This window comes from Oncorhynchus gorbuscha, linkage group LG23, assembly GCF_021184085.1.
Source record: "Oncorhynchus gorbuscha isolate QuinsamMale2020 ecotype Even-year linkage group LG23, OgorEven_v1.0, whole genome shotgun sequence".
Lineage (NCBI taxonomy): Eukaryota > Metazoa > Chordata > Actinopteri > Salmoniformes > Salmonidae > Oncorhynchus > Oncorhynchus gorbuscha.
The window spans coordinates 25,479,373-25,494,874 of NC_060195.1; the positions used below are offsets into that span (position 1 = coordinate 25,479,373).

The 15,502-nt window shown below is 50.5% G+C and overlaps 1 protein-coding gene across 1 annotated transcript in view; it reads right to left on the reverse strand.

Annotated features, from left to right (window-relative positions):
- LOC124010774 (slit homolog 3 protein-like) overlaps positions 1 to 15,502 on the reverse strand; it is a 444,233-nt gene that overhangs the window by 57,099 nt on the left and 371,632 nt on the right. Inside the window, exons 25-27 of the mRNA XM_046323430.1 lie at positions 12,937 to 13,008; positions 10,217 to 10,380; positions 7,979 to 8,103 (exon numbers count right to left, since the gene is read on the reverse strand). Of these exons, the coding sequence (XP_046179386.1) occupies positions 7,979 to 8,103; positions 10,217 to 10,380; positions 12,937 to 13,008 (361 nt within the window). The remainder of the gene's footprint in view (positions 1 to 7,978; positions 8,104 to 10,216; positions 10,381 to 12,936; positions 13,009 to 15,502) is intronic.

A 15,502-nucleotide genomic window follows, 5' to 3' on the forward strand; every position in this document is an offset into this window, starting at 1 on the left:
TAGTGAAGAACAAACACCATTGTAAATACAATCAATATTTCTGTTTATTTATTTTCCCTTTGTATTACTTGCACATAATTTGCACATAACTTCTGTGAGTGTCTGGTTTACTGTCAGTTTTTATTGTTAATTTGACTTTTGTTTATTACCTAGTTCACTTGCTTTAGCAATGTAAACATTTGTTTCCCATGCCAATAAAGGCCCTTAAATTGAAATTGAGAGAGATGGAGAGGTGTGAGACTGTGTCTGTCTATCACGATGGAGTAGAGCAGTGGTCACCAACCTTTTCTGATTCAAGATCAAGATCACTTTCTGAGTCAATATTCAAGCTGAGATCTGCTGCTCAGATTTTTAAAAACATGGCTTAAAAGCGTAAGCCTATGCAACATTAACCAATTAAACACAGTTCTGTAGTAATGAGGTTTATGCAGTAGGCTATAGGCCCAATACATTACCACTGCATATACTGGTTACAGACCAGTCCATTATTTCCAAGGTAATGCACACAATGTCTGCATTTATCACTTACATATTGGCTATGCTTGAATTGCCCTGCCAATGTTATTTTGCTCAGACCAATTAGAAATTATATTTAAACAATGTAGGTATATGATCACACTGGTAATATATAATTTGTTGTATTACTTGTGAGGGACAGCTGAGTGAGCTTAATATTGTTTGGGATGGCCTGCATCTGATGGTCAATCTGAGGGGAGGGAGGAGCAGTGGTGAGGCTGCCTCTCACCCGACTCACCGTCCCTCCACTCTCCCTCCCTCCGCTCTCCCTCCCTCCGCTCTCCCTCCCTCCGCTCTCTGTCCCTCCGCTCTCCCTCCCTCCGCTCTCCCTCCCTCCGCTCTCCCTCCCTTCGCTCTCCCTCCCTCCGCTCTCTGTCCCTCCGCTCTCCCTCCCTCCACTCTCCCTCCCTCTGTTCTCTCGCCCTCAGCTCTCCCTCCCTCTGCTCTCCCTCCCTCCGCTCTCCCTCCCTCTGCTCTCCCTCCCTCTGCTCTCCCTCCCTCCGCTCTCCCTCCCTCCGATCTCCCTCCCTCCGCTGAGAAAAGGGGAGACAGTCTTCCAGCTGGTGGCGAAACTCAAGTCACACTGCATTATTTCTGCCTCATGCACCAATTCATGTTGTTACTACCATGACCAGAAAAAGTGAAATATTCCTTTATTAAAAACTACATTCAGCTAATAATAACAATGGAAGCTTATTGGAACACTTTGCAATACTCATTCATTACAGCTGCAGTAATGGTTGTAGGGTGAGTGGAAGTAGGGAGAACGTGCATTTTATGGTTTATAAAAGTGTTGAACAAAGTGTTGTTAATGCTGAATAACAACTTAAACATAAACTTACTCATAAAAACAGCAGCTCTTTGCTGTATTCGCCCGAGTCTCTTTCTATGGTTTTAAACATCACACAGTATCAACCGCGTTCTAGGGTTCTTTTCACAGTCTATGGCTCAAGGAAACCACAGACTGTGCAGACACGGTGATCTGAGCTATCTGATTGGCCAGCGGTAGGCCTATATGTCATGTTTGTCATTTATTATCATGTCTTGTCCCTGTGCTCCCCATGCTATTCGTTTCCCTCTGCTGGTCTTATTTGGTTCTTTCCCTCCTTCTATCCCTCTCTCTCCCCCTCCCTCTCTCACTCTCTCGCTCTCTCTTCTCTCTATCGTTCCGTTCCTGCTCCCAGCTGTTCCTATTCCCCTAATCATCATTTAGTCTTCCCACACCTGTTCCCGATCCTTTCCCCCTGATTAAAGTCCCTATTTATTCCTTTGTGATCCGTTCCTGTCCCGTCGGTTCCTTGTATTGTATTCACCATGCTGTGATTGCGTTTCGCCCTGTCCTGTCGTGTTTTTGCTGTGATTGTGTATCGCCCTGTCCTGTCGTGTTTTTTTTGCCTTCATCAGATGCTGCGTGTGAGCAGGTGTCTCTGTCGACTACGGCCTGCGCCTACCCGAAGCGACCTGCAGTCTGTGGCCGCTTCTCCAGTTATTTCCCCTCTACAAGTCTAGAGGATTTCTGTTATTCCCTGTTTGGACTTAAATAAACTCTGTTTCTGTTAAGTCGCTTTTGGGTCCTCTTTCACCTGCATGACAGAAGGAACCGACCAAGGAATGGACCCAGCGACTTCAGACGCTCGTTACACTGCCGTCGAGATCCAAGGAGCCATGCTCGGCAGACACGAGCAGGAATTGTCCGCTGCTCGCCATGCCGTGGAGAACCTGGCCGCTCAGGTTTCCGACCTCTCTGGACAGTTCCAGAGTCTACGTCTCGTGCCACCTGTTACTTCCTGGCCTGCCGAGCCTCCAGAACCTAGGGTTAATAACCCACCTTGCTACTCCGGGCAGCCCACTGAGTGCCGCTCCTTTCTCACGCAGTGTGAGATTGTGTTCTCTCTCCAACCCAACACATACTCTAGAGAGAGAGCTCGGGTTGCTTACGTCATTTCACTCCTTACTGGCCGGGCTCGAGAATGGGGCACAGCTATCTGGGAGGCAAGGGCTGATTGCTCTAACAAATTCCAGAACTTTAAAGAGGAGATGATTCGGGTTTTTGACCGTTCAGTTTTTGGTGGGGAGGCTTCTAGGGCCCTGGCTTCCTTATGCCAAGGTGAACGGTCCATAACGGATTATTCCATTGAGTTTCGCACTCTTGCTGCCTCTAGTGAGTGGAACGAGCCGGCGCTGCTCGCTCGTTTTCTGGAGGGACTCCACGCAGTGGTTAAGGATGAGATTCTCTCCCGGGAGGTTCCTTCAGATGTGGACTCTTTGATTGCTCTCGCCATCCGCATAGAACGACGGGTAGATCTTCGTCACCGGGCTCGTGGAAGAGAGCTCGCATCAACGGTGTTTCCCTGCTCCGCATCGCAACCATCTCCCTCCTCTGGCTTTGAGACTGAGCCCATGCAGCTGGGAGGGATTCGCATCTCGAATAAGGAGAGGGAACGGAGGATCACCAACCGCCTGTGCCTCTATTGCGGAGTTGCTGGACATTTTGTTAATTCATGTCCAGTAAAAGCCAGAGCTCATCTGTAAGCGGAAGGCTACAGGTGAGCGCAACTACTCAAGTCTCTCCATCAAGGTCCTGTACTACTTTGTCGGTCCACCTACGCTGGACCGGTTCGGGTGCTACATGTAGTGCCTTGATAGACTCTGGGGCTGAGGGTTGTTTCATGGACGAAGCATGGGTTCGGAAACATGACATTCCTTTCAGAGAGTTAGATAAGCCTACGCCCATGTTCGCCTTAGATGGTAGTCATCTTCCCAGTATCAGATTTGAGACACTACCTTTAACCCTCACAGTATCTGGTAACCACAGTGAGACTATTTCTTTTTTGATTTTCCGTTCACCGTTTACACCTGTTGTTTTGGGTCATCCCTGGCTAGTATGTCATAATCCTTCTATTAATTGGTCTAGTAATTCTATCCTATCCTGGAACGTTTCTTGTCATGTGAAGTGTTTAATGTCTGCCATCCCTCCCGTTTCTTCTGTCCCTACTTCTCAGGAGGAACCTGGCGATTTGACAGGAGTGCCGGAGGAATATCATGATCTGCGCACGGTCTTCGGTCGGCTCCCGAAGGCTCTCGTAAGCTCTTCGAGGATTATTTGTCTGTGTCTCTTGACGCCGGTACCATAGTGCCTTCTTCTTCTCCGGCCGGGGCGGGGTTCTTTTTGTTAAGAAGAAGGACGGTACTCTGCGCCCCTGCGTGGATTATCGAGGGCTGAATGACATAACGGTTAAGAATCGTTATCCGCTTCCCCTTATGTCATCAGCCTTCGAGATTCTGCAGGGAGCCAGGTGCTTTACTAAGTTGGACCTTCGTAACGCTTACCATCTCGTGCGCATCAGAGAGGGGGACGAGTGGAAAACGGCGTTTAACACTCCGTTAGGGCATTTTGAGTACCGGGTTCTGCCGTTCGGTCTCGCCAATGCGCCAGCTGTTTTTCAGGCATTAGTTAATGATGTTCTGAGAGACATGCTGAACATTTTTGTTTTTGTCTATCTTGACGATATCCTGATTTTTTCTCCGTCACTCGAGATTCATGTTCAGCACGTTCGACGTGTTCTACAGCGCCTTTTAGAGAATTGTCTCTACGTTAAGGCTGAGAAGTGCTCTTTTCATGTCTCCTCCGTTACTTTTCTCGGTTCCGTTATTTCCGCTGAAGGCATTCAGATGGATTCCGCTAAGGTCCAAGCTGTCAGTGATTGGCCCGTTCCAAGGTCACGTGTCGAGTTGCAGCGCTTTTAGGTTTCGCTAATTTCTATCGGCGTTTCATTCGTAATTTCGGTCAAGTTGCTGCCCCTCTCACAGCTCTTACTTCTGTCAAGACGTGTTTTAAGTGGTCCGGTTCCGCCCAGGGAGCTTTTGATCTTCTAAAAGAACGTTTTACGTCCGCTCCTATCCTCGTTACTCCTGACGTCACTAGACAATTCATTGTCGAGGTTGACGCTTCAGAGGTAGGCGTGGGAGCCATTCTATCCCAGCGCTTCCAGTCTGACGATAAGGTTCATCCTTGCGCTTATTTTTCTCATCGCCTGTCGCCATCTGAGCGCAACTATGATGTGGGTAACCGTGAACTGCTCGCCATCCGCTTAGCCCTAGGCGAATGGCGACAGTGGTTGGAGGGGGCGACCGTTCCTTTTGTCGTTTGGACAGACCATAAGAACCTTGAGTACATCCGTTCTGCCAAACGACTTAATGCCCGTCAAGCTCGTTGGGCGTTGTTTTTCGCTCGTTTCGAGTTTGTGATTTCTTACCGTCCGGGTAGCAAGAACACCAAGCCTGATGCCTTATCCCGTCTGTTTAGTTCTTCTGTGGCTTCTACTGATCCCGAGGGGATTCTTCCTTATGGGCGTGTTGTCGGGTTAACAGTCTGGGAATTGAAAGACAGGTTAAGCAAGCACTCACGCACACTGCGTCGCCGCGCGCTTGTCCTAGTAACCTCCTTTTCGTTCCTGTTTCCACTCGTCTGGCTGTTCTTCAGTGGGGTCACTCTGCCAAGTTAGCTGGTCATCCCGGTGTTCGAGGCACTCTTGCGTCTATTCGCCAGCGCTTTTGGTGGCCGACTCAGGAGCGTGACACGCGCCGTTTCGTGGCTGCTTGTTCGGACTGCGCGCAGACTAAGTCGGGTAACTCTCCTCCTGCCGGTCGTCTCAGACCGCTCCCCATTCCTTCTCGACCATGGTCTCACATTGCCTTAGACTTCATTACCGGTCTGCCTTTGTCTGCGGGGAAGACTGTGATTCTGACGGTTGTCGATAGGTTCTCTAAGGCGGCACATTTCATTCCCCTCGCTAAACTTCCTTCCGCTAAGGAGACGGCACAAATCATTATTGAGAATGTATTCAGAATTCATGGCCTCCCGTTAGACGCCGTTTCAGACAGAGGCCCGCAATTCACGTCACAGTTTTGGAGGGAGTTCTGTCGTTTGATTGGTGCGTCCGTCAGTCTCTCTTCCGGGTTTCATCCCCAGTCTAACGGTCAAGCAGAGAGGGCCAATCAGACGATTGGTCGCATACTACGCAGCCTTTCTTTCAGAAACCCTGCGTCTTGGGCAGAACAGCTCCCCTGGGCAGAATACGCTCACAATTCGCTTCCTTCGTCTGCTACCGGGTTATCTCCGTTTCAGAGTAGTCTGGGTTACCAGCCTCCTCTGTTCTCATCCCAGCTTGCCGAGTCCAGCGTTCCCTCCGCTCAGCGTTTGTCCAACGTTGTGAGCGCACCTGGAGGAGGGTGAGGTCTGCACTTTGCCGTTACAGGGCACAGACGGTGAGAGCCGCCAATAAACGCAGGATTAAGAGTCCAAGGTATTGTTGCGGCCAGAGAGTGTGGCTTTCCACTCGCAACCTTCCTCTTACGACAGCTTCTCGTAAGTTGACTCCGCGGTTCATTGGTCCGTTCCGTGTCTCCCAGGTCGTCAATCCTGTCGCTGTGCGACTGCTTCTTCCGCGACATCTTCGTCGCGTCCATCCTGTCTTCCATGTCTCCTGTGTTAAGCCCTTTCTTCGCACCCCGTTCGTCTTCCCTCCCCCCTCCCGTCCTTGTCGAGAGCGCACCTATTTACAAGGTACATAAGATCATGGACATGCGTTCTCGGGACGGGGTCACCAATACCTAGTGGATTGGGAGGGTTACGGTCCTGAGGAGAGGAGTTGGGTTCCGTCTCGGGACGTGCTGGACCGTTCACTCATCGATGATTTCCTCCGTTGCCGCCAGGATTCCTCCTCGAGTGCGCCAGGAGGCGCTCGGTGAGTGGGGGTACTGTCATGTTTGTCATTTATTATCATGTCTTGTCCCTGTGCTCCCCATGCTATTCGTTTCCCTCTGCTGGTCTTATTTGGTTCTTTCCCTCCTTCTATCCCTCTCTCCCCCTCCCTCTCTCACTCTCTCGCTCTCTTCTCTCTATCGTTCCGTTCCTGCTCCCAGCTGTTCCTATTCCCCTAATCATCATTTAGTCTTCCCACACCTGTTCCCGATCCTTTCCCCTGATTAAAGTCCCTATTTATTCCTTTGTGATCCGTTCCTGTCCCGTCGGTTCCTTGTATTGTATTCACCATGCTGTGATTGCGTTTCGCCCTGTCCTGTCGTGTTTTTGCTGTGATTGTGTATCGCCCTGTCCTGTCGTGTTTTTTTTGCCTTCATCAGATGCTGCGTGTGAGCAGGTGTCTCTGTCGACTACGGCCTGCGCCTACCCGAAGCGACCTGCAGTCTGTGGCCGCTTCTCCAGTTATTTCCCCTCTACAAGTCTAGAGGATTTCTGTTATTCCCTGTTTGGACTTAAATAAACTCTGTTTCTGTTAAGTCGCTTTTGGGTCCTCTTTCACCTGCATGACACTATAGGTGTCCCGTATTTGCTCTCGGGGGCCTGCCGGGGAGGCGGAGTTCTACCTTCGGACACATGAAATGGTTCAAAATGAGAACACTTTGCCTTCAGCACAAAACAACAACAAAATATAGTATGCAAGGCTTTATCGTTGGGTTTTTACAGAAATGTTTGGTGATGGACCAGGAATGCCTTGGAGAGGCATTAGATTAGTGAATCACTGGAGGAGAGGTACAGGTACAGTATGGCAGCATTCAAGAATCATGACCCTAATGACCCTTAATACCCACTTCCTCTGATCACAGACACCACACGGACGCTTGTTCCTTGTTTTCAATCTGTTTCCCTCTCTCTCGGTCCACGATTCATTCTCCACATTTCAATTACATTTAAGCCCAGCAGAGGACAACGGAGAAAAGCACACATGCATGTACACACACCTCTGAATAGGCAGGAATAATCGCAAAGACCCAAAGAGAGGTGCATACCCAGAGACACCGGGACCAACACTGACACACAAATTGACCTTGGGAGCAAAGATTTGATTTAAAAAGAGGCCATGGGCTTTGTCCCTGAAGCAGGCGGGAGGTTAAGCTGTTATCTGCGTCTATGGAGCAGGATACTGACAGGAATCCCACAGCCAAACAACAGGCTCACGAGGCCACAGCAGCAGCACACAACACAGTGGGGGAGGGGACAACATCTACACACGCAGACACACACACATGCAGGCACACATACACTCTATGTCCACCCTCTGAGAGCACCTTTTCAATCCCCATTCAATACTTACAGCCAAACTAACTGTTGTAATCATTTCCACATTGGTTGAGATATCAAAGTAAGATGCATTATGCATGTAAGAGAACAGGAGAGGCTAATACACTGGGGCTATGCATACGATGACAAACCGCTAACATGTGGAACCGTTTAAGTGGGGCTGTGGTTGTGTGTGTGTGTGTGTGTGTGTGTGTGTGTGTGTGTGTGTGTGTGTGTGTGTGTGTGTGTGTGTGTGTGTGTGTGTGTGTGTGTGTGTGTGTGTGTGTGTGTGTGTGTGTGTGTGTGTGTGTGTGTGTGTGTGTGTGCGTGTGTGCGTGTGCGTGTGTGTGTGTGCATGCGTGTGTGTTTAAATCCACTCACTTTGTAGCCAAAGGGACAGGTGCAATGGTAGGAGCCAGACACATCGCTGGCACATGTGCCATTGTTCAGACAGGGGCCGGCCAGACAGGGTGCACACTTCAACATCAGATTCAGATCAACTGGGCCTGAGAGATATATATATATATATATATATATATATATATATATATATATATATATATAGAGAGAGAGAGAGAGAGAGAGAGAGAGAGAGAGAGAGAGAGAGAGAGAGAGAGAGAGAGAGAGAGAGAGAGAGAGAGAGAGAGTATGTGAGAGAGAGAGAGAGAGAGAGAGAGAGAGAGTATGTGAGAGAGAGAGAGAGAGAGAGAGAGAGAGAGAGAGAGAGAGAGAGAGTATGTGAGAGAGAGGGTGAGAGAAAGAGAGATAGAATGACAGAGTCAGAAACAGAGAGCGAGGGAGAGATTAAAGAAGAAAGAGTCACACTAAGCAATTTCACTAATTCCTTCTCTCAGCAGTATTTAAAGACACTTCTTATCTACATTTGTAAAACCTTCATGTGCCTTAATCTCAGATAAATCCCAGATCAATGTTAATTGGCATGTGTGGTTACAGAGGGCAGAAATATGTGACAGCTGGGTTCATTCCCCAGCACAGGTAGATACAGAGAGGAGTAGAGGGTAGAGGAGAAGAAGGGAGAGGAGAGGGAGGAAAGAAAGTGCAGGGGAAGAGGAGAGGAGGAAAGGTGTAGAGGGCGAGATGAGAAGAAGAGGAAGAATAAAGGAGAGGAGTAGAGGTGGAGAGGGAGGAGAGGAAGCGGAAAGGAGAGGAGGAGAAAAGGAGAGTGGGAAAGGAGCAGAGGACGAGAGGAGAGGGGGAAAGAGAGGAAGAGGAAAGGAGATGAGGAGAAGAAAAAGAGAGAGGAAGAAGAGAGGAAGAGAAAAGGAGAAAGGGAGAGAGAGGAAGAGGAAAGGAAAGGAGAGGAGGAGAGGGGGAGAGAGAGAGGAAGAGGAAAGGAGAGGAGGAGAGGGGAGAGAGAGGAAGAGGAAAGGAGAGGGGAGAGATTGGAAGAAGAAAGGAAAGGAGAAGAGGAGAGGGGAGAGAGAGGAAGAGGAAAGGAGAGAAGAAGAGGAAAGGAAAGGAGAGGAGGAGAGGGGGAGAGAGAGAGGAAGAGGAAAGGAGAGGAGGAGAGGGGGAGAGAGAGGAAGAGGAAAGGAGAGGAGGAGAAAAGGAGAGGGGGAGAGATTGGAAGAGGAAAGGACAGGAGAAGAGGAGAGGGGAGAGAGGAAGAGGAAAGGAGAGGGGAGAGAGAGAGGAAGAGGAAAGGAGAGGAGGAGAGGGAGAGAGAGGAAAGGGAAAGGATAGGGGAGAGAGAGAGAGGAAGAGGAAAGGAGAAGAGGCGAAAAGGAGGGGGGGAGAGATGAAGAGGAAAGGACAGGAGAAGAGGAGAGGGGAGAGAGAGGAAGAGGAAAGGCGAGGGGAGAGGAAAGAGAGGAAGAGGAAAGGAGAGGAGGAGAGGGGGAGAGAGAGGAAGAGGAAAGGAGAGGGGAGAGAGAGGAAGAGGAAAGGAGAGGAGGCGAAAAGGAGAGGGGGAGAGAGAGGAAGAGGAAAGGAGAGGGGAGAGAGAGGAAGAGGAAAGGAGAGGAGGAGAGGAGGAGAGAGAGGAAGAGGAAAGGAGAGGAGAGAGGGGAGAGAGAGGAAGAGGAAAGGAGAGGAGGAGAGGGGGAGAGAAAGAAGAAGAGGAAATGAGAGGAGGAGAAAAGGAGAGGGGGAGAGAGAGGAAGAGGAAAGGAAAGGAGAAGAGGAGAGGGGGAGAGAGAGGAAGAGGAAAGGAAGGGGAAGAGAGAGTAAGAGGAAAGGAAAGGAGAAGGGGTAGAGAGAGGAAGAGGAAAGGAGAGGAGGAGAGGGGAAGAGAAAGGAAGAGGAAAGGAAAGGAGAAGGGGGAGAGAGAGAGGAAGAGGAAAGAAAAGGAGAAGAGGAGAGAGGAAAAATAAAAGGAAAGGAAAGGAGAAGAGGGAGAGAGGGAGGAAGAGGAAAGGAGAAGAGGGGGAGAGAGAGAAAGAGGGAAGGGTTAAGAGGAGAAGAGGAGAGGGGGAGAGAGAGGAAAGGAAAGGAGAAGAGAAGAGGAGAGAAGAGGGGGAGAGGGAGGAAGAGGAACGGAGATTAGGAGAAAGAGAGAGAGAGAGGTACAAAGAAAGCAGAAGCAGGGCAACAGAGCAGAAGATGGAGGAGAGGAGAGCAAAAGAGGATGGAGATATCACAGCCAGTGTTGTCGCTCACCTTTGCACTGGAAGCGGTTGAGCGGTGTGGTGAGCAGCAGGCGGTCGGCCATGTCAGGTGGTCCGGAACAGCGGGCGATGCCAGGCTCCTTGAAGCCAGCCTTCACCCACTGAGACAGCCAGCGCAGGTCACAGTTACAATATAGGGGGTTGGCACCCAGAGCCCTGGAGGACAACAAAATACAGGAATTATACACCTAGTGGTCTCTCTCTCTCTCTCTCTCTCTCTCTCTCTCTCTCTCTCTCTCTCTCTCTCTCTCTCTCTCTCTCTCTCTCCTCCCCTCACTCTCTCTCCCCCTCTCTCGCTCTATCTCTCTCTCCCTCTCTCTCTTTCTCTCTCTCTCTCTCTCTCCCCTGTCACTATCTCACACTCTCTCTCTCCCCTTCTCTCTCTCTCTGCCTCTCTCTCTCTCTCTGCCCTCTCTCTCTCTCTCCCTCTCTCTCTCTCTCTCTCTCTCTCTCTCTCTCTCTCTCTCTCTCTCTCTCTCTCTCTCTCTCTCTCTCTCTCTCTCTCTCTCTTTCTCTCTCTCCCCCTGTCACTCTCTCAAATTCATTTTTTCAAATTCAAGCTGCTTTATTGGCATGAAAAACATTGCGTCAATATTGCCAAAGCAACAATGTATACAATATATCCTCCCACTCTCTCCCCATCTCACTGTCTCTCTCTCTCTCCCTCCCCCTCACCCCCCTCTCTCTATCTCTACCCTCCCACTCTCTCCCCATCTCACTGTCTCTCTCTCTCCCTCCCCCTCACCCCCCTCTCTCTATCTCTACCCTCCCACTCTCTCCCCATCTCACTGTCTCTCTCTCTCTCCCTCCCCCTCACCCCCTCTCTCTATCTCTACCCTCCCACTCTCTCCCCATCTCACTGTCTCTCTCTCTCTCCCTCCCCCTCACCCCCTCTCTCTATCTCTACCCTCCCACTCTCTCCCCATTTCACTGTCTCTCTCTCTCCCTCCCCCTCACACCCTCTCTCTCTATCTCTACCCTCCCACTCTCTCCCCATCTCACTGTCTCTCTCTCTCCCTCCCCTCACCCCCTCTCTCTATCTCTACCCTCCCACTCTCTCCCCATCTCACTCCCCATCTCTCTCTCTCTCCTCCCCCCCTCACCCCCTCTCTCTATCTCTACCCTCCCACTCTCTCCCCATCTCACTGTCTCTCTCTCTCTCCCTCCCCCTCACCCCCTCTCTCTATCTCTACCCTCCCACTCTCTCCCCATCTCACTGTCTCTCTCTCCCCCTCACCCCCTCTCTCTATCTCTACCCTCCCACTCTCTCCCCATCTCACTGTCTCTCTCTCTCTCCCTCCCCTCACCCCCCTCTCTCTATCTCTACCCTCCCACTCTCTCCCCATTTCACTGTCTCTCTCTCTCTCCCCCCCCTCACACCCCTCTCTCTATCTCTACCCTCCCACTCTCTCCCCATCTCACTGTCTCTCTCTCCCTCCTCCCCCCCTCTCTCCCTCTCCCTCCCACTCTCTCCCCTCCCTCTCACTCCCCCTCATCTCTCTCCTCCCACTCTCTCCCCATCTCTCTCTCTCTCTCCCCCCTCTCCCTCCCTCTCTCGCCCTCCCCCTCTCTCTCTCCCCTCCCACTCTCTCCCCATCTCACTCTCTCTCTCTCTCACACTCTCTCTCCTCTCTCTCTCCCCCCTCTCTCCCTCACGCCTCTCTCTCCCATCTCTGTCTCTCTCTCCCCCCTCTCCCCCCCCTCTCTCTCTATCTCTCCCCCTCCCACTCTCTCCCCATCTCTCTCTTTCTCTCTCTCTCTCTCTCTCCCCCTCACCTCTCTCTCTCTCTCTCTCTCTCTCTCTCTCTCCTCTCTCTCTCTCTCTCTCCTCACTCTCCCCATCTCTCTCTATATCTCTCCCTCCCACTCTCTCCCCATCTCACTCTCTGTCTCTCTCTCTCTCCCTCTCTCTCTCCCCATCTCTCTCTCCCACTCTCTTGATCTCTCTCTCCCCTCCTCTCTCTCTCCCTCTCTCTCACTCTCTCCCATCTCTCTCTCTCTCTCCCTCCCCCTCTCACTCTCTCCCACTCTCTTCCTCTCCTCCCCATTTCTCTCTCATATCTCCCCCTCTCTCCCATCTCTCTCTCACACTCTCTCTCTCTCCCTTCCTCTCTCTCTCTCTCTCTCTTTCCTCACTCCCTCTCCCATCTCTCTCTTTCCCTCTCTCTCTCTGCCCCCCTCGCTCTCTCACACACACTCTCTCACTCTCCCCTTCTCTCTCTCACAATCTCTCTCACCTTCTCTCTCTCTCCCTCTATCACTCTCTCTATCACTCTCTCGCTCTCTCTCTCACACATTCTCACTCACAATCTCTCTCTGCCTCTCTCTCTTTCTCTCTCTCTCCCCTCTCTCTCTCTCTCTCTCTCTCTCCCACCCGCTCTCTCACTCTCTCTCTCCCCCTCTCACTCCCCCCTCTCTCTCCGTCTCCCTCTCTCTACCTCCCTCTCTATTTCTCTCTCTCTCCCCCTCTCACTCTCTGTCTCAAAGATGTTCTGTGTGGCCTACTCTCCCAGCACAACACTGCTCTTTACTCGTGTTGAGTTTTCTGACACTTCACGTTTTCACGAAGTCAAACAAGTAAAACGGATTCTACATTCTGCAGCAGTAGTGGGTCTGTGTGGGGAGGGGGGTTGGTGTGTGAGTGAGAGAGATTGTGTGTGTGTGCCTTTATTATTACTATTGTGAAAGACCTCACAGTAATTTCACACTCACAGATGAGACAGAGATGTTAAGTGGTTGAAGGTTCCCTCTGGTATAGTTGAAAGGTCGTTTCCGTGGAGAGTCCTGAAATAGATTGTAAACAAGGAGAGCGTTAGGGATAGGGGGATTGTTGCTCCACACGCAGAGGGTCCCCAGGCAGCGTCCTAGTCTCCAGCCTTTAGCATGTGACTAACCCCAGTGGTGATCTGCCTCTCTGGGTTCACATTCCATTAGATGTCATTCAGAGAGAGAGACTGTATATAGACATAATATGACATTTGTAATGTTTTTATTCTTTTGGAACTTCTGAGTGTAATGTTTACTGTTAAGATAGAGAGCGAGGGAGAGGGGGAGAGAGAAAGAGAGAGGCAGAGGCAGAGAGAGAGTGAAATGTGTGTGTGAGAGAGAGAGAGAAATAAAGAGAGACAGCGAGACAGAGACAGAGAATAAGAGAGAGAGAGACACTGCTTGGCCCTGTGGTGCTTTCTTAGCCCAGACCCTGTGGCGTATCTGCAGTCTGTTGTGTTTCAACAGTCACCCCCTGGCCCAAGTTAATAAGGAGTATTTTATCTGAACAGAGAAAGAAGAGTAGAAGAAGAAAGAGCGTTTAGCTTCTGTTCTTTATGTTTTATTTATTTGGAGTTGTTTTGGAGTCAGGGGTGGAAGGGAAGATGGATCACAAGCAGTCTGGGAGGTGGAGGGCCCATTTATCACACAGTACTCTGGATGGAGAGGGGGCGAGGGGGAGAGAGTAAGAGAGGAGAGGGTAGAGAGGAGAGAGGAGAGAGGAAGAGGGGAAATAAGGGAAGAAGAGGAAGAGAGGGTATCATAGGGAGATGAAGAGAGGAGAGGAAGAGAGGGTATCATGGGGAGAAGAAGAGAGGAGAGGAAGAGAGGGTATCATAGGGAGATGAAGAGAGGAGAGGAAGAGAGGGTATCATAGGGAGAGGAAGAGAGGAGAGGAAGAGAGGGTATCACAGGGAGAGGAAGAGAGGCAAGAAAGAGAGGGTATCATAGGGAGAGGAAGAGAGGAGAGGAAGAGAGGGTATCACAGGGAGAGGAAGAGAGGCGAGGAAGAGAGGGTATCACAGGGAGAGGAAGAGAGGCAAGAAAGAGAAGGTATCACAGGGAGAGGAAGAGAGGAGAGGAAGAGAGGGTATCATGGGGAGAGGAAGAGAGGAGAGGAAGAGAGGGTATCATAGGGAGAGGAAGAGAGGAGAGGAAGAGAGGAGAGGAAGAGAGGGTATCATAGGGAGAGGAAGAGAGGAGAGGAAGAGAGGGTATCACAGGGAGAGGAAGGGAGGAGAGGAAGAGAGGGTATCATGGGGAGAGGAAGAGCGGAGAGGAAGAGAGGGTATTATAGGGAGAGGAAGAGAGGAGAGGAAGAGAGGGTATTATAGGGAGAGGAAGAGAGGAGAGGAAGAGAGTATCATAGGGAGAGGAAGAGAGGAGAGGAAGAGAGGGTATCATAGGGAGAGGAAGAGAGGAGAGGAAGAGAGGGTATCATAGGGAGAGGAAGAGAGGAGAGGAAGAGAGGAGAGGAAGAGAGGGTATCATAGGGAGAGGAAGAGAGGAAGAGAGTGTATCATGAGGAGAGGAAGAGGGGTATTATAGGGAGAGGAAGAGAGGAGAGGAAGAGAGTATCATAGGGAGAGGAAGAGAGGAGAGGAAGAGAGGGTATTATAGGGAGAGGAAGAGAGGGTATTATAGGGAGAGGAAGAGAGGAAGAGAGTATCATAGGGAGAGAAAGAGAGGAGAGGAAGAGAGGGTATTATAGGGAGAGGAAGAGAGGAGAGGAAGAGAGTGTATCATAGGGAGAGGAAGAGAGGAGAGGAAGAGAGTGTATCATAAGGAGAGGAAGAGAGGGTATTATAGGGAGAGGAAGAGAGGAGAGGAAGAGAGTATCATAGGGAGAGGAAGAGAGGAGAGGGAGAGAGTGTATCATAAGGAGAGGGAGAGAGGAGAGGAAGAGAGTATCATAGGGAGAGGAAGAGAGGAGAGGAAGAGAGGAGAGAAAGAGAGTATCATAGGGAGAGGAAGAGAGGAGAGGAAGAGAGGAGAGAAAGAGAGTATCATAGGGAGAGGAAGAGAGGAGAGGAAGAGAGTATCATAGGGAGAGGAAGAGAGGAGAGGAATAGAGGGTATCATAGGGAGAGGAAGAGAGGAGAGGAAGAGAGGAGAGAAAGAGAGTATCATAGGGAGAGGAAGAGAGGAGAGGAAGAGAGGAGAGGAAGAGAGTATCATAGGGAGAGGAAGAGAGGAGAGGAAGAGAGGGTATTATAGGGAGAGGAAGAGAGGAGAGGAAGAGAGTATCATAGGGAGAGGAAGAGAGGAGAGGAAGAGAGGGTATTATAGGGAGAGGAAGAGAGGGTATTATAGGGAGAGGAAGAGAGGAGAGGAAGGGAGAGGAAGAGAGGAGAGGAAGAGAGTATCATAGGGAGAGGAAGAGAGGAGAGGGAGAGAGTGTATCATAAGGAGAGGAAGAGAGGAGAGGAAGAGAGGGTATCACAGGGAGAGGAAGAGAGGAGAGGAAGAGAGGGTATCACGGGGAGAGGAAGAGCGGAGTGGAAGAGAGGGT